The sequence below is a fragment of the Solea solea genome, chromosome 5, assembly GCF_958295425.1.
Source record: "Solea solea chromosome 5, fSolSol10.1, whole genome shotgun sequence".
NCBI classification, from domain to species: domain Eukaryota; kingdom Metazoa; phylum Chordata; class Actinopteri; order Pleuronectiformes; family Soleidae; genus Solea; species Solea solea.
The window spans coordinates 702,501-725,299 of NC_081138.1; the positions used below are offsets into that span (position 1 = coordinate 702,501).

A 22,799-nucleotide genomic window follows, 5' to 3' on the forward strand; every position below is an offset into this window, starting at 1 on the left:
ACTCCGATGACGACACAAGCTGCTGAATGAACTGCTATTTATGACAGTTCATAGAAGAAGGGCGCGACAGGAACGGCTCCTGTTCCAACACCGTTAAAAAGCTGCTATTCTCACACGGCTGCACTTCATATGCAACACTGTAACCTCTGCATTGTCTCTGTGTCACGTGTCAAAGTAAAGCTGACCTTCCCAGCGTAATGGTGGATGATGAATCCCTGGTTCCAGCTGTTGAAGTGCTCGTGCGTGTTGATCTGGACCCGGAGCTTCTGTAACATGGTCTGATCGGCTCCTTCTCCCACCGCGTGCATGGTGGCGCACACGTCGTCCAGGACGCACATGATGCCCGGAGGATTCTGCAAAAACACCACGGAAACAACAAGCGTCCACCGTTTAATGAGCATCAGCAGCTGATTGATCCAAGCTAAATAAATACAGTATCAATCAATCAAAAAGTATAAAATCAATAGAAATAATTCAGTAAACATCTGAGCTTAAAGTGAGTAAAGTTTATTTAATAATTAATATTATGAAATGTGAACCCTGCGACATGAATGAAATATTCCCTTCAGCTAAAAGCTCAAATTATACTATGATTTCATATTATTTGTACTATTGTTGATATAAACACTTGATAAATCATTATTTATGGACTGTTCCTCACTGTGTTCCTCACTGTGTTCCTCACTGTGTTCCTCACTGTGTTTCTCACTGTGTTTGACTCCCTCATGTCCAGAGTTAATCAGTGATTTGTGTTTGCTCAGTGGAAACAGTGTCTCAGTGTCAGAGGACACACACACACATCTGTCTCAGTGTCAGAGGACACACACACATCTGTCTCAGTGTCAGAGGACACACACACATCTGTCTCAGTGTCAGAGGACACACACATCTGTCTCAGTGTCAGAGGACACACACATCTGTCTCAGTGTCAGAGGACACACACACATCTGTCTCAGTGTCAGAGGACACACACACACATCTGTCTCAGTGTCAGAGGACACACACATCTGTCTCAGTGTCAGAGGACACACACATCTGTCTCAGTGTCAGAGGACACACACACACACATCTGTCTCAAAATATTCTCTTTTGATGTTTTGATGAACAGCCACAGAAGAGTTTTGATTAGCTGTGTTTGTGTTTGTCATGATCTATTGATCACATCATATTTGACATATTTACTTTGCTCTCGATGAGATCGCAGACGATCTTGTTGTTGAAGTACTCGATGGGACTCCACTTGATGCCCTCCTGCACGTACTCCTCCTGTAACGACAGGGTCCACGATCATGGGATTAAAACAGCTGAGCAAGCTTGATATGATATGATATTAACAATAATAATAATAATAATAATGATAATAACAATAATAACAATAATAATGATAATAATAAAGAGAACGTCACCTGCTCTGCCTTCAGCGTCAGCTCGATGAAAATCTGCTGCAGCTTCTCATTCACAAAGTTGATGCAAAACTGTTCAAATCCATTTTTCTAAAGAACACAGAACACAGATCCACTGAATTTACTTTACCCTCAGCACAGACAGGCAGACAGACAGACAGACAGACAGACAGACAGACAGACAGCTGGTGTATCATAGGAAAGCTCAGTCTGTGAACCTCGCAGCACAAACCATGAACACGACCTTTTCTTACATAGTGTAAACATGGACGTGCTGACACAACAAGAACCACATTCATCATGAGACTGAACGCTCATTGTGAGTGTGCTCCTGTGTTCAGAGCAGCCACAGAGGACATTCACAACTATCTTCCTCTGAACTTCTAAACTAATGTTTGTTTTCAGTGTGAACGCAGCGAGCGGTTCAAAGTCTGGTTAGTGAACCACAAACACTGTCGATGCTCTAACCATCACTGACTATCAGCTTATTTCAGCTTTTTAAAGCTTTGTTTAGTCACCGTTAACTCCCTGTTTTTATTAACTATGACGTCTGCTGCTTTCTGGGCCACGTCACACTCGTGTCTTTTCTCTGGTTAAATAAAAATAATGATAATAGTGACAATAATAATAACAATAACAATAACAATAACAATAACAATAATAATAATGATAATAATAACAATAACAATAGCAATAATAATAATAATAATAATAATGGTAATGATAATAATAATAATGATAATAATAATAATAATAATAATAATAATAATAATAATAATAATAGTATCATAATATCATAATAATAATAATAATAATAATATTATTATTATTATTATATTATAATAATAATAATGATAATAATAATGAAAGAAAAGCACGAGCATTTGGTTTCCACCACTTCTTACTTGGATCTAATGAGCTTAGAAGAGCTTGTTGACGTCTGGCGTCTCGATCAGGAGACGGAACTTAATCCACATACTTGATTAATTAGTCTTCTCCTGTTTCTTGAGTGTGTTTAAACACTCAAAGTTAATTCCTGTTCATCTGAGTGAACAGCTGCCATGACTCACACCACTGTTTAAAAACACTGACCTGGAAAATCTCAAATCCATAAATGTCCAACACGCCGATATTTAACTCCTGATGATCTTTCACCACGGCTTTGTTGATGGACTGAAATCAAAGGAACAGATTTATTTAACGCTGCTGCGACTACATGTGATGACATTTGATTATTTATGAGATGTAGTGGAGTTATACCTCGACCAGGAAGTCAAAGACACGTGAATGCAGGGCTTTGGAGAGAGCGTCACGCGTGTAACACGCCTGCTCCACGTTCAGAGTCACGTCGATGGACTCCAGCGCGTTTCCCCACTTGCTGTCCATCTTCCTGCTCGTCAGCTTCTCCTTCAGACGGTTCTGGTCGATTCCGAGCAGAAACGCAGGGAAGGCGAGAACTGTGGACGAGAGGACGCACGCTAATAATTAAACTGATGCTTCATCATTCAAACTGAATTATTTACACTTTGGGAAACATTAACATTTTCTATGAACCAGAGAAAATAATCAACAGTTTCAGCTCTAAAATGCAACTTTATACACGTTTACTGTCAGAATCACTCACACTGATTGAATATGATCTATTATTATTATTATTATTGTTACACACACAAGTTCAGTTTGATACTTGGATAAACTTAAACTTAAACTTACACTAAGATTCCAGTCAGCTGTTGCTTGGGGCAACTTGTAAACTTTAGTGATTAAATCGTCCGATATGGATCAAAAACATTTACGTATTCTTTTAACTAAAATGAAAAATCTTTTTGTTTGTTTGTTTCTTGTGTTGTGATCTGCTGCAGATGAATGTTTGGTGACATCAGCTGCGACAGAAGGACGTCACATGGAGATTTACCTTTGAATTATTGAGTTATTGTGAAAAACATGTTTGAAATAAAGCGTTATAAGTATGTAAATGAATATGCAAATCCTCGCTGACCTTATTTCCCCTCTAAAATAGAGAACTAGTGCAAATACAATGCTGAAATAAAGTGTTGTGTGATAAAGTTCCACTGACAATGAGGAGCAAACCACTGCAACCAAACCTCCTTTAAAGATGAGCTCACATTACAGCTGAATGCAAAATGGAAGAAAAGTATAATTGGCTCCAAGTCTCGAAATAAAGAGAAGTGTTGAGCACAAACCACAGATCATTTGCCCCAACCTGGCGTTGATATTGTCCCTGGAGAGTCCCTCCCTGCCTTATTACACTGACTCACTTCCCCTAAGAGGAAATAGCTCTGAGGCCTGCAGACTCACTGTGTCTGGGAATGCATCACCGCTACTGCAGCAGCAGCAGCAGTAACAGCAGCAGCAGCAGTAACAGCAGCAGCAGCAGTAACAGCAGCAGCAGCAGCAGCAGCAGCAGCAGCAGCAGCAGCAGCAGCAGCAGCAGCAGCAGTAACAGCAGCAGCAGCAGCAGTAACAGCAGCAGCAGCAGCAGCAGCAGCAGCAGTAACAGCAGCAGCAGCAGTAACAGCAGCAGCAGTAACAGCAGCAGCAGCAGCAGCAGCAGCAGCAGCCGCTCATGAGAGTGCAGGCTGTGACTGAACGTCTGCTCAAACACCAGGAAAAGTCATTGTCCAGTGAAGTGAGTTTGAGGAGCGTCGTCGTCGTGCTGCTGCTGCTGCAGCTGGTTTGTTAGTCAAATCTGCAGATGTTTGTTTCAACGACGGTTTTCCTGAACCATGCAGACACAGTTCTGGTGGTTTCTGATTCTAAAAATCATTTTATGTCACAAATGCACTGACGTGAACTTGGATGGATTGTTGTGTTTGTTTGTGTGTCGTTTAAAAGCAGAAATAATGAGGTGACGTTTCTTTGTGTCTTTACTCTCATGTGCAGCACGAAAGAGTCTCATAATAACAGTGTATAATATTCTCATTATACCACATTATTTTCTGCTAATGCAGCAGATTCAGGGAATGAATTCCTGCATTAACACAAGAAAAGTGTCTGGAGAGAAAGTGGTGAAGAGAGAAGCTGAGGACACTGGAAACACACAAGGACTAAACATCATAGATATCTGTGTGTGTGTGTGTGTGTGTGTGTGTGTTTGTCTGACTTTGGGACATTTGATTAAGGGACGAGCTTGTTTGCCTGTATTTAAAACAGATTTGTATAAATACAGAGCATGAATCATACACTGATCTGACTTTTCTCAATCATCAGATCTTTGTTTTTTATCATAGATACAACATCACAATAAGAAGTTACTGCAGGAGCTTTTTTATGAAATCAAATCAACTGAGAAAGTCTGAACATCAACATTTAACCACGTTTTAACTTTAATGTCAGCGCTGATGAAAGAAGAATGAATGAAACGTTCTCTGAATAAATAAATCAGCAGCAGGAGAGTGTTTCACTGCATGAGATGGATGGATGATGGATGATGGATGATGGATGATGGATACTTTACTGTTACTGTACAACAGCAGACATAATCAAAGAGGAAAAAACACAAAAACGAGCCCATAGAGGAGAAAGAAACCTAAATAAGAAAGAGTGTGACGATCACGGCCTTTTTTTAGATTCTATTAAGAAGTGTAATAAATGCATGATTAGTCATGACTGGAGAAACTTATTTAAAAGCTTTATTTTACTCGGACGTTCCAGCAGCAAACTAAAAATAACGTCGCTGGGCTGTTTCCCTGTGAGTTTTAGTGGCTGTTTCCCATCACGGCTCAAACCACATGAAGCAGAAAACAAGGCCGTATTGTTGTGAGTAAGTCATGAATGATGAATGAATGATGTCACTCACACTCTTCACTCTCCACTGCAGCGTAGTTGCCCGATTCCCTGAACGTGATATTCCCCAGGTGCAGGACTCCGGCGACGATCTGCAGAACCATGGCCCGGTCCTCGGCCGAGATGCCAATCACACCCATGGCATGCTGGGAAAGTGAAGGCAGGCACGTTTAAACAAGGGCCACAGTGTTGCTCTACACACACTTCCTTCCATGGTTCGACCCATGTGAACGTACCATTGTCTCCTGGAAGTCACTCTTATCGTTGATGTCGTCCACTTTGTAAGAGCCAGACTGATTGAGGTAAGTGTAATAATCCAGGCTTGTGATTCCAAGAGTGTTCTTCTGTTCAGCACTGGCTCCTTCGATCACCTGCACAGCAGAAACCACAGTTATCACACACATGCTGCATTTATGGACCAAGAAAAGACAACATTTCTGTTTGATAATGACATCAAAAATCATCTGTTTTACTGACAAAAGTCACCTGATAAAAAATATGGAAACTCCTCTCCCCAGGATTCCTCATGACGACGCGGGACTTCTCCAGCAGGAAGTTGGAGATCTTCCCTCCATCTGGTTCACCACCGGAGCTGAACTGGATCTCAAAGTATTTCCCCTGACGGATCAAAGCACAGTTCTTTCACTACTGGAGTTTAAAGTCAGAGCTGTGAGAGCTGGAATACTCGCACCTGCTTGTTCTACGGTTGCCACTGATGTGTGTGAGCGCGCGTGTGTGTATGTGTGTGTGTGTGTGTGAGTGTGAGTGTATAGAAAAACTTTATCGTAAGATCTGCTCCAGATGTGAAGAGAGGCATCACTCTAAGGAAGTGTTGTTTGAACATTTTTTAACATTTGTAAGTCTCTGTCACATCATTGGTTCATAGGGTTGGATTTGACTTTTTTCTTTTTCTGAGTCCAGTGATTTTGGATCGATTCTGATTCTGAGTATTTTTTATGTTGGGTTTTCTAAGTTGTCTTTACTGACTCTACACACACACACACACACACACACACACACACACACACACACAGGAGAAACCTGTAAATCACTGACATATTCATTCATTCATTCATAAGTCATTCACAAAAACAGAGAAAGTAAAGTCTTACAAATCTGCTGGAGTTGTTGTTCCTCACAGTCTTAGCGTTGCCAAAGGCCTCGAGCAGAGGGTTGGACTGAAGGATGATGTCTTTGACGTGCTGCGAGGAGACAGAGGGACAGACACGGTGAGACAGAGGGACAGACACGGTGAGACAGAGGGACAGACACGGTGAGACAGAGGGACAGACACGGTGAGACAGACAGAAGGCCTGGTCTCTGGAACTTTCCACATGAGTGTGAGTCTGTGTGTGTGTGTGTGTGTGTGTGTGTGTGTGTGTGTGTTATCTGTGAACCATCTGCATGTCAGAAACACATGATCCAAATCCAGACAAAACTCCCACTTCCATATTTTGGTACAGAAGTAAATGGAAATCATTACTCTGGAGTTTTTTTTTTTATTTCTTGGAAAAACTTTGTCTTGTAAAAAAAATAAACGCTTCTCTTCACATGTGAGATATTTCTACACATATTTACAGTGAGTTTATGTTTTAAAATGTTCATTCATCTAATAATCACAGCACCCTGTAACACACCCCTGTGTGTGAATATTTATTTATTAATATTTATTCTAAGTGGCGTTCCTCTCCGCTCTAAAGCTCAGAGATGATCTGTGACGTGGATTAAAGCTCAAATCCACACAGTCGTCATGGTCGAGGCATTTCCTCAACAAACTTAGATCTTTATCGAGCTTAGGAAGTGGACATCTGCTGGTGTGGGGGCTGTCAGATGGCTGGGGGGTTCCTACAAGTGTGTCGTGATGCTTCACATCACAAAGTGAAAAACAGTGATTCTGTCACAATATGAAGTTAAAATAACGATGATTATTCTCGCACTTCTTTTTAACATGTTGAATCTCAGTTTCTGTCAAATACACGTGAAACAGAAATACAATAATAATATTCACTCATCTGTTTTCTATTTCATTTCATTTCAGGTTCACTCAGCATTCACAGTCTGTTTGTATAATACATGAAAGGCACTTTTGTGCATGAATCCCTCCTTAAACTCAAAACTCAAGAACATGGTGAAAGAATTTGTTGGTCTTTACTATCTTTGTGTGAGCTGCCCTGGCAAAATGATACACATCTGTTTCCTGCACATTTGTATTTATCTTTTATCCTTTAAGTAGATTTCATTAAACATTCAATCTGTGCCACAAAAACATGATTGTTGTTGTTGTTGTTGTTGCTGTTTGTCAGAGAAGAAGAAGAAGAAGAAGCAGCAGCCAGTCTCACCTGAACTCTGGCTCCACCCCCCGACACTCTGGAGATGTAGCCCATAATATATTTGGCCGCCACCGTCTTCCCTGCTCCGCTCTCGCCACTGAAACACACAAACATTTAGGTAAACACGTTAATCTGATCTGAGGTCAGCGTCTAACGACATGAAACACATGAGAATCTGCTCAGACGTCACGTTTGGTCACGTCGTCACGAGGGATTGAACCTGTGAATAACCAGTGAATAACCAGTGAATAACCAAGTTAATAACCAGTGAATAACCAAGTTAATAACCTGTGAATAACCAAGTTAATAACCTGTGAATAACCTGCGAATAACCTGTGAATAACCAAGTTAATAACCAAGTTAATAACCTGTGAATAACCTGTGAATAACCTGCGAATAACCTGTGAATAACCAAGTTAATAACCTGTGAATAACCAAGTTAATAACCTGTGAATAACCAAGTTAATAACCAGTGAATAACCAAGTTAATTACCTGTGAATAACCAAGTTAATAACCTGTGAATAACCAAGTGAATAACCAGTGAATAACCTGTGAATAACCAGTGACTAACCAAGTTAATATGTGAAGTGTATCATATTATACTGTTATCAGTCTAACACAAAAGTCTTTTTTAACTGGTCATATAACAGCAGAATGATCCAAAGGTCACATGACTGTGGTGGCAGACGTAGATACCTAGATAAATACTTTATTGACTTTATTGTCCAGCAGCTCAAACACAGTATAAGTATAAGTATAAAGGCAGAACTTGCTCTTTACAGTGTGTTTTCTGTGACTTCAGGGTGTTTTTTTTTTAACTCTCTCACCGTTGACTCTGTGTTTACTCACTTATTTCACTTTATGAACCAAAATCAAACGTCATCTCTCTCTCAGGTAAGAAATAAGGACAGATTCTCTCTCCTTGTCTCTCACTTATTTTGACACCTGTGGTTTGGCAGCAGACAGGTTGGTAACACAGCTGCAGGCTGTTAGAGGAAGTCACAGGAGTCACTCCATTACACAGCAGTCTCTCTCCCTCCCCCATCACTCCCTCCCTCCCTCCCTCCCTCCCCCGACATAACTCTGCATTACTTCCATGTATCCATCGGTGACCAGGTTTCAGCAAATATTCATATAAATGAAGTTTTAATGTGCATCTCTGCACCTGAGACCATCACTGTGATATTTTTAGAATCTCATCAGAAGCGTAAACATCATTGTGTCGTAAACTCCTGCAGATATTTATGAACCAAACAAGGAAGTGAGTTTAAAACACGGGTTTAAAGATGAACTTTAGTCATTAACTTGAAGTCATCACAGACTCTGACGCTCACTCAGCAACAGATGAAGTGTGTTTATACTCATGTTTATAATCATGTGCACGGCATTTTCCCACAGAAGTTACACGAGTGTTTTAAACATCGACTCTTTTTATCTCCCAGTGATAAAAGCATGTGTGCAAGTGTTTAACGTTGTTGTTTAAAGTGCGTTTCACTGTCAATGATGACTTTCAATTTCAAAACCTGTAATGCAAACTCCATGTGTTCATGTCAATAATGCAGTTTTTTTTATTAAAGCAGATTTAATGAAAGTCAATAAGCAGGTTTGGTGAAGTCGTCTAAAAGAATCTGAAAGGAAACTAGTGACTGGATTCTGAAGACTGATATCATCAGGACACAGTCGTGACACAGTCGTGACACAGTCGTGACACAGTCGTGACTGCTACAGTCGTGACTGCTACAGTCGTGACACAGTCGTGATACAGTCGTGACACAGTCGTGACACAGTCGTGACTGCTACAGTCGTGACTGCTACAGTCGTGACTGCTACAGTCGTGACACAGTCGGTCGTGACACAGTCAACCGTCCACTCGGCTAAATTCATTTACTGCCCTCGCGTCTTTGAAACAGCTGTGGACAGAATCAACATCTGTGATATCAAAGTCTTCAGTTAGAGAAGAATCCAAAGACTATTGTGACTGACTGACTATGATAGTCAGGGAGGATCCTCCTGTGTGACTGGTGTACGTTTGAGTTGAGATAAGAACTCTGGTTATCTGTTATAAAAACATAAAAATGATTCTGGAAAGTTAAGGAGGTGATAAGAGGGAGACAGAGCTGTCCACTGTCCTTTTGTCCTTTTGTCCTTTATCTCTTTGCCTTTTGCACTTTTGACAATAAAGTTATTATCTCTCCATCTTCTTCATTGTGGAAGTTTTCCAAATTCAAACCAAGACGCCATCATCAGCATCTATAAATGCAACATACACGTACATGAACGTATTACACCGAGTCTAATTCTACTCGTTAAAAGAATCCTGGCATATCGTCCTATTACAAGCAAGTCGAATTTTAACAACAGCCTGATTCTTTGGCTCCTATGAACGAGAAAAGCACAGAAATGTGTGGAAATGACACCAGGAAGGATCATTCAAAGAAACTAAGAGAAACTAGTATTAGTCCTGGTATTAGTCCAGCCTAAACTGAATAAACCTGCCTTATTCAATATGTCTATATATATATATATATATATATATATATAGTTATAGATATACAGAATAGAGAAGCTGTTGTTTAACAGGACTTTTATTTGTGCTGGGAGCAAATGTGAAGAGACTGTTTTCTAAAGTCAAAAGTTTTGATTTAATCTTTGAAAGATGTTTAGATCTCACCGTTAACAGACTGATTAAACCAAGTACGTATGTACAATGTGACGGATGTTTTCTCAGGAAATGAGTCACATGCTGTGGTAAAGCACGACGGCAAAGACGTTTATTTCAGGGATTTTGTCCAAAGTGCTAAACCTCCTTCCTCTGGCCTGAATTCCTCCCCCGACAGTAAACTCCCACATTTTCTGAGTAAATATGAGAAAGGCTGACGCTGACCACACGGCCTGACCTGCAGCCTTTGTTTGATGAGTCCTGCTTCATCATGAAACCACTTCCACGCTTTTGTTTGCTCACAAAAAGAATCCACGTCTGTGCCTTTTCTGTGGGAAACAGAGCGAGTAAGTGCTGGCTGTTTAAACAACGGGTCAAAGTGCTGAAGCAGGGGCTCGTTTGTCATGAGGTCAGCGCCATGGGAACCAGGTGACTGCAGCACAGGAGAAACAACACCACACTCACACACGCTGTGGAAGCTTGTACCAGGATGTTCTTCACGAGAACATCAGAACACACTGTGGTTACTTTTTCATGCAGTGATGGAAAAACACCAAACAAACATGTCATTGTCACTCAGTCATCCGTAGCAAACCATGCAGTAGAACCTGTTCTGTGGGATCAGCTGTTCCCGCCCAACCATCATCAACATCTCACAGATCTCAATCTCCTGCACTCTGACCTTCTGAAGTCACATCACATTAAACACAGACACGCGTCCCGTGACTCACCTGATGATGACGCACTGGTTCTCACGGTCGATCATCATGTTTCTGTACATGTTGTCAGCCAGAGCGTAGATGTGAGGAGGGTTCTCATACTGAGCCTGAGATGTGACAGCAAATCAAATCAGTGGTCAACAATCATCTCCATCATCTTATGACATCATGAAGTGGAACTACCTGTTATGTGAAAGCTGGAAAACTGGGCTTGTAACTGGAGAGTTGCTGGTTCAAATCCTGGGACAGGTCAAAGGCTGGTGTGCCCTTGAGCAGGGCTAAGTGCTGTGAGATGCACACAGTGTGTGTGTGTGTGTGTGTGTGTGTGTGTGTGTTCATGAGAATTATGTGTTATCATCACAAACTAACGAGCGATTCTAACTCAGACGTTATTGTTCAGAGATTCTGTGTTTTTGAAATAATGATTTGAATCCATGGCCTCAGCTGCTTCACAAGACTCGTACATGAACGATTTCAAAAAGGTTCATTCCAGTGTAAAGCATGTTGACTGTCTAGAGCTAGACTATATCTCTGAGTGATACCTGATAAAAAAAAATAAATAAAAAAAAGGATGAAATGAAATGTGAGATGATAATGGGGGCGGGACTAGATAAGCTTTGCTTCTCCCGCTTTCCCTTTCGGTTATGTGTATTGTGTGAACTGCACTGCTGTGTGATGAGTGATCCAAATGACCGAAATAAACATATAAATAAATAAATAAATAAAAGCAGCCATGTGGCATCCCATAATGATCGAGATGAACTGTTTACAACTGTCTGGAAATGACTGAAATCCTCAGTAACGTCAGGAGCTTCACGAGCGTCTCACGTTATTCTGAACAGATTTGCCTTCATGTGCAAAGATAATCAAACTCTGAGATTTGGCGTGTGCTTTGCTGAGTGGGGTTTTTTCACAGTCACTCAGGATTTCAAAGTCTTCCAGTGAAGGCTTAAGCTTAAGCCAGAAGACAAACCCACTCTGAGCTCACACAGACTCGGCTCAGTGAGAGCAGCATCTGCGTCAGCCTGATGGAAAACCCTCCCTCCGTCCTTCAGACTGTTCACATGTTCTTCTATTTCAACAAATCATCAAAAACTGCACGCAATGTAATAACATGTATGTGCAACCATCGACCACTTTATTAGGTACAGCCGTTAAACCGTGAATGAAAGGGCAGCAGGTCAGTGCAGAGAGAAGAGATGAGCTACTGAAGTTTAAAGTGATTTAAGTGACTCTGAACATGACGGGGTTGTTGACAGTGAGCGTTCGTTGTCTGGGTGAAAACAACCAGACTAGTTTCTACATGATTGAAGGCAACAATGATTCAAACAACTAATCGTTACAACTAAGGTGTCTTGTGTACCTAATAAAGTGGCTGGTGAGTGTAGTGCATGTGATACACACATAGAAGATGAAAGTCTACTCACAGCTCCTTGATACATCTCGATTTCTTTTTCTCCAAAATACGGCATCTGCTTGAAGGGATTGACAGAGATGAGCACAGGACCGATGTACGTCTGTACTCAGATTAAGGATCATAAAAACAGGACCAGGGGGATCTGAACTACACATCTGTTACATTTTCACATATGAAACTGTGTTGGAAAGAAGTGACTTAATCTCACAGAGTGCAGCAGAGGAGTGTTTGGGGATTAAGCCTGAGCCTAAAACAGTCACAGAGAATACACCAAAGGTTTATGGCCTCAAGCAACATGACGCTCAAGGCAAATAAAGATTCTATTGTGGGTGACCTACAGTGAACCTACAGTGACCTACAGTGACCTACAGTGACCTACAGTGACCTACAGTGACCTACAGAGGCCAACAGTGAACCTACAGAGGCCAACAGTGAACCTACAGAGACCTACAGTGACCTACAGTGACCTACAGAGACCTACAGTGACCTACAGTGACCTACAGTGACCTACAGTGACCTACAGTGACCTACAGTGACCTACAGTGAACCTACAGTGACCTACAGTGACCTACAGTGACCTACAGCAAACCTACAGTGACCTACAGAGGCCAACAGTGAACCTACAGAGGCCAACAGTGAACCTACAGAGACCTACAGTGACCTACAGTGACCTACAGAGACCTACAGTGACCTACAGTGACCTACAGCAAACCTACAGTGACCTACAGAGGCCAACAGTGAACCTACAGAGACCTACAGAGACCTACAGTGACCTACAGTGACCAACAGTGAACCTACAGAGACCTACAGTGACCTACAGTGACCTACAGAGACCTACAGTGACCTACAGTGACCTACAGCAAACCTACAGTGACCTACAGAGGCCAACAGTGAACCTACAGAGACCTACAGAGACCTACAGTGACCTACAGTGACCAACAGTGAACCTACAGAGACCTACAGTGACCTACAGAGGCCAACAGTGAACCTACAGAGACCTACAGAGACCTACAGTGACCTACAGAGGCCAACAGTGAACCTACAGAGACCTACAGTGACCTACAGAGACCTACAGTGACCTACAGAGACCTACAGCAAACCTACAGTGACTTACAGAGACCTACAGTGACCTACAGAGGCCAACAGTGAACCTACAGAGACCTACAGTGACCTACAGTGACCTACAGAGGCCAACAGTGAACCTACAGAGACCTACAGTGAACCTACAGAGGCCTACAGAGACCCACATAGACCTGGAGAGACCTACAGTGACCAACAGTGAACCTACAGAGACCTACAGCAAACCTACAGAGATCCACGGTGACCTACAGTGACCTACAGAGACCTACAGAGACCAACAGTGACCTACAGTGACCTACAGAGACCTACAGCGACCTACAGGGACCTACAGCTAACCTACAGCTAACCTACAGAGACCTACAGCGACCTACAGAGACCTACAGTGACCTACAGCTAACCTACAGAGACCTACAGAGATCTACAGAGACCTACAGAGACCTACAGAGACCTACAGCGATCAGTCTGTGCCAGGAGAACTCACAGTTCCAGATACTGTTTGGTCAGATTAAGAGCTGTCAAACTCTAAACTGCCAGCTTTAGTGAACTCTACAATCCTGAGCCAGAACAAGGACAGAGTTTATGTAACGAGCTGCTCTTAGAAATGCTCAGCATCGTTTATCAAAGGGGTTATTCATTCATTCAGTCAGTCATTCATTCATTCATTCACCAACTCATTTTACATCATGAACAGCTCAACAGCTTCTCTGTGTGTGTGTGTGTAATAACGTATAATTAGCATTTTTAAAGGAATAATAAGAAAGTTATAAGTTATAGCACTTCTGAAGTAACTTGCTCAACACTGGTGCTAGTCATTTAAGCCAATGTACAGAAAGCAAAAAAGTCCCGGTTCCTGAATAGTCCTAATAATGTCATTTGACCTGACGTGACCTGACGTGACCTGACCTGACGTGACCTGACGTGACCTGCCGTGACCTGCCGTGACCTGACGTGACCTGACCTGACGTGACCTGCCACACAAACATATCAGATCATCAGAAACGATAAAAGAACAGATCACAATCTAGAGACACAGTAACTCAGCATCACTCTGCTAAGTAAATATAATATTATTATTATTATTGAAGTGTAATCCCTTACACTACTTGTTAAAGTGATAATATTACAGTTATATATTAATGACACTGACGAGCACAGTGAAGAAGGACCGTCTGCTCTTCTTCTTCACACCATGGTGAGTGAATGTTGCACCACAGTGAGACATAACCAGAGTAAATGTGAGGGAACCGGAGTTTGACGCCGGATCAGAGCGACTCTTTGGCCTCCTGCTCAGGAAGAAGGCGTCACCTCTCAACACTGACCTATGACTCAGCGCTGCTGTGTGTGAGCGCTCAGCTCACATGAGGAGGGACACACGTGTGTGTGTGTGTGTGTGTGTGTGTGTGATCGAGGACAAAGGATACAAAGATGTAGTCGTCCATGTATCTCTTCTTGAGGTTGTCCACGATGGCGTCCTCGTTGATCTTGCTGAGCAGCACCATATCGTCCACGCCGCTGTGTTTGACATTGTGGCTCTGCCAGTGGTACCGGTAGTGGCCCCGGCTCCCCTGCAACACACACACACACACACACACACAATGACCATTGTTATCCAGAGAGAGAGAATGAATGTGGATGAATCGAGTGTTTCAGAGAACGAAGTGTGGATGAATCAAGAGTTTCAGAGAACGAAGTGTGGATGAATCAAGAGTTTCAGAGAACGAGGCTGAGGTCGTGTGGTTTTAAGACAGCTGAGATAATCAGACAAAATGAAAGCCAAGGGGAAAATGTTCTCTTTATTTTCCTGATCCCAGCGAACGCAGCCGTGTTTACTTTGAAACAGTGCAAGGTCAGATTCTCAGAAGTGTTTGGTGTCAAAGACGCTCTGAGCCTAAAAACCTGCTTTCTCCCCTCATTGTTGTTTGTGTTGCAGCTGAACGAGTCTGTGGAGAGCTGAGGTCACTGCTCATGAGCGCCGTGACTCACTGTTGTCTGGCTACTGTGGACAAGTCACACACTGCTGAGAGGAGTGAGTGAGTGAGTGAGTGAGTGAGTGAGTGAGTGAGTGAGTGAGTGAGTCTCAGAAGCACTCGCAGTTTACTCAGCGAGCGTTAACTCCTGACATCCTGGTCTCTGGTGAGGAAGTGTGGGCAGAGGAAGGAGCTGAACGACACTCTCATAGATAATTAGACAATGATTTAAAACGGTGACCGTGGCGACGACACACAATGCCTTTATCTGATGATGACGTCGCTGTAAGAACTCACTTTAAGATAAATCTGTAAACCTCTCTCCTATCACGTTTAAGGGCTTGTGACATCATAATAATATACAGCGTATTCAGTTTAATATAATCCAATAATCTGCTTCTGCATGAACAGAAGAATGTTTCAGAAACACACAGAGAAAAGTGTAGTGAATAGAAACACAGCAACACAAACTAAAGCAGTGGTTTAGTCACTAATTATCTTTCAATGACTAAATCAAGGAGAGCCAGTGAACCTTTAATATCCTCCAGGATGACTTTATTCTTCAGAGCAGCAGAATTAAAACCCACTTTACAGTTTGGAACACGGTGAAGAATGTTTTCCCTCATGAGGAGAAATTATGGTCCAGATCACACCTATTAACAAGTTTTACTGCTTTGTAGGTGTGGCACAGTGAGACGCCGCCTTCCCTCTGTCCACTGACAGCATGATGTCTGCGAAGGTGTCAGGTGGACGAAGACAAACAGCTCAACACAAACCTCAAGAAGAAACAGAGCAGGAAACTGTTTCAGAGGTGACAAAGATGAGGGAAGCATTACAGTGACATAAAGAAGATGCAGAGCACTTTTTGGTGTCTTCCCTCCCTCCATGTCCTCTCCTCCCCTCTGTCATCGTCATCCTCACCCTCCAACCCCGAAAAATCACTGAAAACACTGAGAAAAACAAACTCTACAAATGTTCTTTCTGTTGTTTTGTTGCCACCGTCGTATTTAAATAAAAGTAGCAGTCGTATAAAGTCAGAAATGAAGAGAGCGCAGGCCGCTATATTTAACTCCTCTCTGCTATGTCTGGAATGAACTTTCAGATTCATGAAGGAGGGAGAGGTAATGAAGGCGAGACGGAGGAGGTGAACATCGGAATCATCTGCTCTGACTTACAGGCCTCGTTTAATCAAGTGAGAGGAGCAAGAAAATATTCTTACATAAAGAAGAGCGGAGGGAGGGAGGAGCTGCACACACACACACACACACACTGGACATGTGGGAGGAGCCTGAACACAACCGCACTCCTCTGCTGCTGCAGCTGGCGTTCAGCGAGAAGCACCAGAGCAAACCAGGGCCTGAAGAATCCTGAAGACTCATCTAATAAGCATGAAGTTTAAATGACAGCTAATGATGACTCTACACTCTCTCTGTCATTTGTTTAAAGTTTATGTGAAAGAAACATAAAGAAACATAAAGAAACATAAAGAAGCATAAAGAAGCGACACACATGCTCCTCACTGGTTTGTCCATTCAGAACAAGACGGACGGCAGCCTCCGTCAAGCAATAAAGTGCCTTTTCCACCTATGGTCCCGGCACGGCACGGCGCGGCACGGCACGGCACGGCACGGCTGCGCCTTCATTTTACACAAGTGACAGTGACTTGTAAAGCAGTTGTTTTCAGTGTGACTGAATCATTAGAATCAGCTCCTTAAAACCGGAGCACAGACTCCGCCTGACACACAGCGGCGGGGTTAGTGACGACGATCAACACTGCTGTCACTAAATACACCAGACTCCTCTGTTAAATGATGAGACTTTAGACATTTCCCTGACGACACTCTGACCAATCAGTGGCCGACAGTCTGGCGACGTCACACATAGTATCACCTCAGCTCGCTTGGAAAAAGTACCTGGTACCATGAACGATGCTAGTGGAAACACAACTTAACCGTGCCGTGCCGTGCCGTGCCGAGGAAAACATAACATAAGAGTATTATATTCAATTTATGCCAATAAAAAACAAGTAAACAGGTAAAAGCACACGACAGATGTTTTATCATGACATAATTACTTTAACTGTCATTAAACAAGTGTGTTTCTGGGTTTTCAAAGCAGCTGATTAATAAATCCTACATACTAGATTTATTTGGCAATGCAAGATGTATGAAGTCCTATTTTACTGAATATATGTTTTATAAAATAAAAGCTCCACTTCACTGTCCACCTTTAAAACACATCTAAAAATGTTGTTTTTTTATAGTTTTATTGTATGACTTGTTTATTTGTTTTTATATTTTCTACAGTATTTTATTGTTTTATTGTTATTAGGTCACATGTTTTTATATTTGATTTGTTTATTTCTCTTTAAAAAGTCTCTTTTAAAGTGCTTTATGAATAAAGTTGGACTGGATTTTATGACTAGAAATGCCTTGAAGGAAGTCTGACGCACTGTAACTGTAAGTCTTTACACACACACACACACACACAGGGGAAATGTGGCACACACTTGGTGTCTGTGGTGCTCATAACAACACGATCACCATGGAACTGCAGACTTGCTGCTCCAGAGTGGAGCAGCACACAGACACAGAAGCGTCTGACATCAGTGAAACATGGAGACACGTGTGATATCGCAGAGAAACTGCAGATTCAAACACACGTGAATCAAACTGCAGCACCAGACGTTCATACAGAGGAATTTCAGCAGCAGTCGTGATCCATAAGCCGAGGCTTTCCCTTCATGCAAATACCATCACCATATATGGAGAGTGCTGTGCAGCTCTGGCTCGAGGTCGAGGAAATGGCTGGGTTTGATTCAGTGTCATAAGCGTTTCTGCCTTCTGTGCCGTTCTCCTTTTCCACACACACTCGTCCACACACACACACACACGTGTGAGGACGAGTGTGTGTCGTTGGTCTGGACCAGAAATCCTTTTTATGTCAAATAATAAACAACTCTACTCATTAATCACTACAAGAGCGAGTGACTGAGGGAAATCCTTTCTGTGGATGTGGAAGTGCATTTTAATGAAGTACAGTTCAAACTGCTGGACGTAGTTTAGTTTATTAACAGCTACAAGTGTTAGGGTTAAACTAAACTAAACTAAACTAAAAGACAAACTCCAGGGAAGTGTCTCAGCGAGCACGTCAGCAGTTGTGACTTTGACTTTGTCCTGAAGGCCGACGACACGAGAAATCCCAGGTATGAGAACCCCTCAGCGCTGTCATCACAGACGCAGTGTTTTCATGGTTGTGTTGACTGTGAGTTCAATAACCAAACACAGCTGATCTATTTCTCACACGCAGCAAAAACAAACAATCAACATCAAGTTTTTCCCTTCACATAAAGTAAAGAGTGGGAGTGGATCACAGTTATCGCTCATGGGCCGGCAGCCGGGATTCTAATGTGACCGTGATTTACACATCACTGTCAACGCCAATCGACGAGAGAGAACCAACAACAGCAACAACGACAACGACGACGACAACAACAACAACAGAAACAACAACAACAACAGAAACAACAACAACTACAACAGCCGTGATTCTAATGTGACCGCGATTCACACATCACTGTCAACGCCAATCGATGAGAGAGAACCAACAACAACAACGACGACAACAACATCAACAACAACAACAGCAGCAACAGAAACAACAACAACAGCAACAACAACAGCCGTGATTCTAATGTGACCGCGATTTATAGATCATTGTCAACGCCAATCAACGAGAGAGAACCAACAACAACAACAACAACAACAACAACAACAACAGATCTCAGAAAAACATTTATTTTATTGACATAAACTAAGACTTTATGAGTTAATACTGTGAGTATATTCTGTGTTTTTGTGTTTTAGTTTGTGGTTCAAATAAAGATAAAATGTTTGGCTCAGCATCACATTTAAAAACAGCAGAATGGAAATAATGTGGTTGTTTCTAACTTGATCACCAGGTTTACACGGATTATTGTGTGAGTCTGTAATCTTTAAAAACACAAACATATTAACGTGTAATCTTTAAAAACACAAACATATTAACGTGTCATCTTTAAAAACACAAACATATTAACGTGTCATCTTTAAAAACACAAACATATTAACGTGTAATCTTTAAAAACACAAACATATTAACGTGTCATCTTTAAAAACACTAACATATTAACGTGTCATCTTCTACTAAACATGTTAATGTATGTGATTTACAGTCTCAGATGAAGCATTTTCATACGGCTCTGTGCTTGAGTTTTGAGTTTCAGCCGCTAACACTGAAGCAAAGAACCAGGGAGGGAAAAGTGCTGGTGATACAAATAAACACTGACTCAGCTTTCTTGTGCTGTATGTGGGCAGCAAGCGTTTGTAAAACAGATCCTCTCAGACTCATGGGAAACTTCAGGTTTACTTATTATTATACGTCTACAATTATAACCCACACAAACAAAGGTGTTGGACTGGAGGAGACAGTCCACGGTCACACACGATCACACCACACTGTCCAGACAACCAAAGACATCAGGGACCGACTCCATCACAGGATCCAGACTCAAAGAGGCATAAGGTTCTGTCACAGCTTCACTCTACTGTCTGTGTTTGAACCGAGTCCAGGACCACGTTCAGGGCCAGATCCTGAAAACTGCTGAATGAGACTGTTGGTCTTCAGAGGGGGAGGATGGGAGGATAAACAAAGACGAGAAGCAGTGTGTGTGTGTGTGTGAGGGGGAGAGGGAGTGAGGGAGGGAGGTGTGAGAGGAGCAGTGCCCCATAAAGTGAGACAGTCTGAACTTCTGAGGGATGGGATTTTCATTAAGATCACACACACACGCACATGCACTACAGTGACACTGATGCACGAAACCAAATGACTTGTTAAAAGAGTAATAACGCTCGTGTGGATGCAGATTGTTTCACTGTTTAGTTAAATGAGTGATAAAATGAGAGAATAATAAAGTTCAGTACATCAGTATTTGCCTCTGTAACTTGGTCAAACGTGTTGTCTTGACTGTATTTCCTCCACCATCACCTGCGTCTGTGGTGTTAACTGAGGTGAAGCTGAAAGTGATGTTTCTGACGACGCTGGAAAATCAGCTCTGATGATGTTGTGAAGCTTTATGTCACATTTTTAATGCAACAAACACATGATTAAGGCACTGAAACACACAGGCTGTGTACCTTCATAGAACGTTTGTAAAAATGGGACTTTGTTTTTCTTCTTTTCACTTGGTGATTTGCATGTCACTGACACTGCAGCATTAATAATGCAGCAGACAGCAGACACAGCTTTTCCATGTCACGACTCTGCTCCAGGTCACAAATAAAGACAGAGAATAAAGACATGAAAAGTTATTCTCTTCTGTTCTGAGTAACATGAGAAGTCAGGTTATCATGCTGCGCCTGCAGGGCAGGGGGCGACCACAGGGGGCGTCCCACTGAAGACTGAAGACCACTTCTGCACAGTACAGTACAACTGTGGAAACTTCCCACACTGAGTCATTCTCTCAAACCACTGACAACAGCAACGCGGCTGTTAATGAACAACGACATCAAAGGCCGTGTGGTCGTGCGGCTGGAGCGCAGCTGAAGACATACAGGACACGAGAGAGAGACACACCAGAGAGAGACACACCAGAGAGAGACACCAGAGAGAGACACACCAGAGAGAGACACCAGAGAGAGACACCAGAGAGAGAGACACCAGAGAGACACGAGAGAGACACACCAGAGAGAGACACCAGAGAGAGACACGAGAGAGAGACACCAGAGAGAGACACCAGAGAGAGACACACCAGAGAGAGACACCAGAGAGAGACACCAGAGAGAGAGACGAGAGAGAGACACCAGAGAGACACACCAGAGAGAGACACCAGAGAGAGACACACCAGAGAGAGAGACACCAGAGAGAGACACCAGAGAGACACCAGAGAGAGACACCAGAGAGAGACACCAGAGAGAGACACCAGAGAGAGACACAAGAGAGACACCAGAGAGAGACACCAGAGAGACACACCAGAGAGAGACACACCAGAGAGACACGAGAGAGAGACGAGAGAGAGACACCAGAGAGACACACCAGAGAGAGACACCAGAGAGAGACACACCAGAGAGAGAGACACCAGAGAGAGACACCAGAGAGACACCAGAGAGAGACACCAGAGAGAGACACCAGAGAGAGACACCAGAGAGAGACACAAGAGAGACACCAGAGAGAGAGACACCAGAGAGAGACACCAGAGAGAGACACCAGAGAGAGACACCAGAGAGAGACACAAGAGAGACACCAGAGAGAGACACCAGAGAGACACACCAGAGAGAGACACCAGAGAGAGAGACACCAGAGAGAGACACCAGAGAGAGACACCAGAGAGAGATGAGAGAGAGAGACACGAGAGAGACGAGAGAGAGACACCAGAGAGAGACACCAGAGAGAGACACGAGAGAGACACACCAGAGAGAGACACACCAGAGAGAGACACACCAGAGAGAGAGACACCAGAGAGAGAGACACCAGAGAGAGACACAAGAGAGAGACAAGAGAGAGAGATGAGAGAGAGAGACACGAGAGAGACGAGAGAGAGACACGAGAGAGAGACACCAGAGAGACACCAGAGAGAGACACGAGAGAGAGACACCAGAGAGAGACACCAGAGAGAGACACCAGAGAGAGACACAAGAGAGAGACACGAGAGAGACACCAGAGAGAGACACCAGAGAGAGACACACCAGAGAGAGACACCAGAGAGAGAGACACCAGAGAGAGACACCAGAGAGAGACACGAGAGAGAGACACCAGAGAGAGACACCAGAGAGAGACACCAGAGAGAGACACGAGAGAGAGACACGAGAGAGAGACACAAGAGAGAGACACCAGAGAGAGACACCAGAGAGAGACACCAGAGAGAGACACCAGAGAGAGACACAAGAGAGAGACACCAGAGAGAGACACAAGAGAGAGACACGAGAGAGAGACACGAGAGAGAGATGAGAGAGAGACGAGAGAGACACGAGAGAGAGACACCAGAGAGACACACCAGAGAGAGACACCAGAGAGACACCAGAGAGAGACGAGAGAGAGACAAGAGAGACCTGAGACAGACATGAGAGTGTGTCTCTTGTCCCTGAGTGCTGCGTTTTCTTTTTAAAGCTGCAGCCTGAGTCGTGGTTAAATGTACACACACACACACACATGCACACACACACACACACACACACAGGCGCACACACACACACACACACGCGCACACACACAATGAAGGAAATGTAACCCAGCAAGTGGATCCATGAAAATGAGCCTCTTTTAATCTGAGAGTGAAGAGGGAGGAGACGCTGGACACAGTGAATCATGTTCACGTCTGTGTGTTTCCTCTGGTTCATGAATTATCTTCACATCTCTCACAGAGTAAATGAGTACATGAGT

At 43.0% G+C, this 22,799-nt stretch overlaps 1 protein-coding gene across 2 annotated transcripts in view; it reads right to left on the reverse strand.

The window, feature by feature from the left end:
• The window catches only part of myo1ea (myosin IEa), a 41,746-nt gene that overhangs the window by 14,122 nt on the left and 4,825 nt on the right, over nucleotides 1–22,799 (reverse strand). For both annotated transcript variants that reach the window (XM_058629559.1, XM_058629557.1), the window contains exons 2-14: nucleotides 14,838–14,981; nucleotides 12,347–12,436; nucleotides 10,932–11,026; nucleotides 7,550–7,637; nucleotides 6,323–6,412; nucleotides 5,697–5,828; nucleotides 5,447–5,581; nucleotides 5,224–5,356; nucleotides 2,664–2,860; nucleotides 2,496–2,576; nucleotides 1,407–1,493; nucleotides 1,183–1,266; nucleotides 186–353 (exon numbers count right to left, since the gene is read on the reverse strand). In XM_058629559.1, the coding sequence (XP_058485542.1) occupies nucleotides 186–353; nucleotides 1,183–1,266; nucleotides 1,407–1,493; nucleotides 2,496–2,576; nucleotides 2,664–2,860; nucleotides 5,224–5,356; nucleotides 5,447–5,581; nucleotides 5,697–5,828; nucleotides 6,323–6,412; nucleotides 7,550–7,637; nucleotides 10,932–11,026; nucleotides 12,347–12,436; nucleotides 14,838–14,981 (1,524 nt within the window). The remainder of the gene's footprint in view (nucleotides 1–185; nucleotides 354–1,182; nucleotides 1,267–1,406; nucleotides 1,494–2,495; nucleotides 2,577–2,663; nucleotides 2,861–5,223; nucleotides 5,357–5,446; nucleotides 5,582–5,696; nucleotides 5,829–6,322; nucleotides 6,413–7,549; nucleotides 7,638–10,931; nucleotides 11,027–12,346; nucleotides 12,437–14,837; nucleotides 14,982–22,799) is intronic.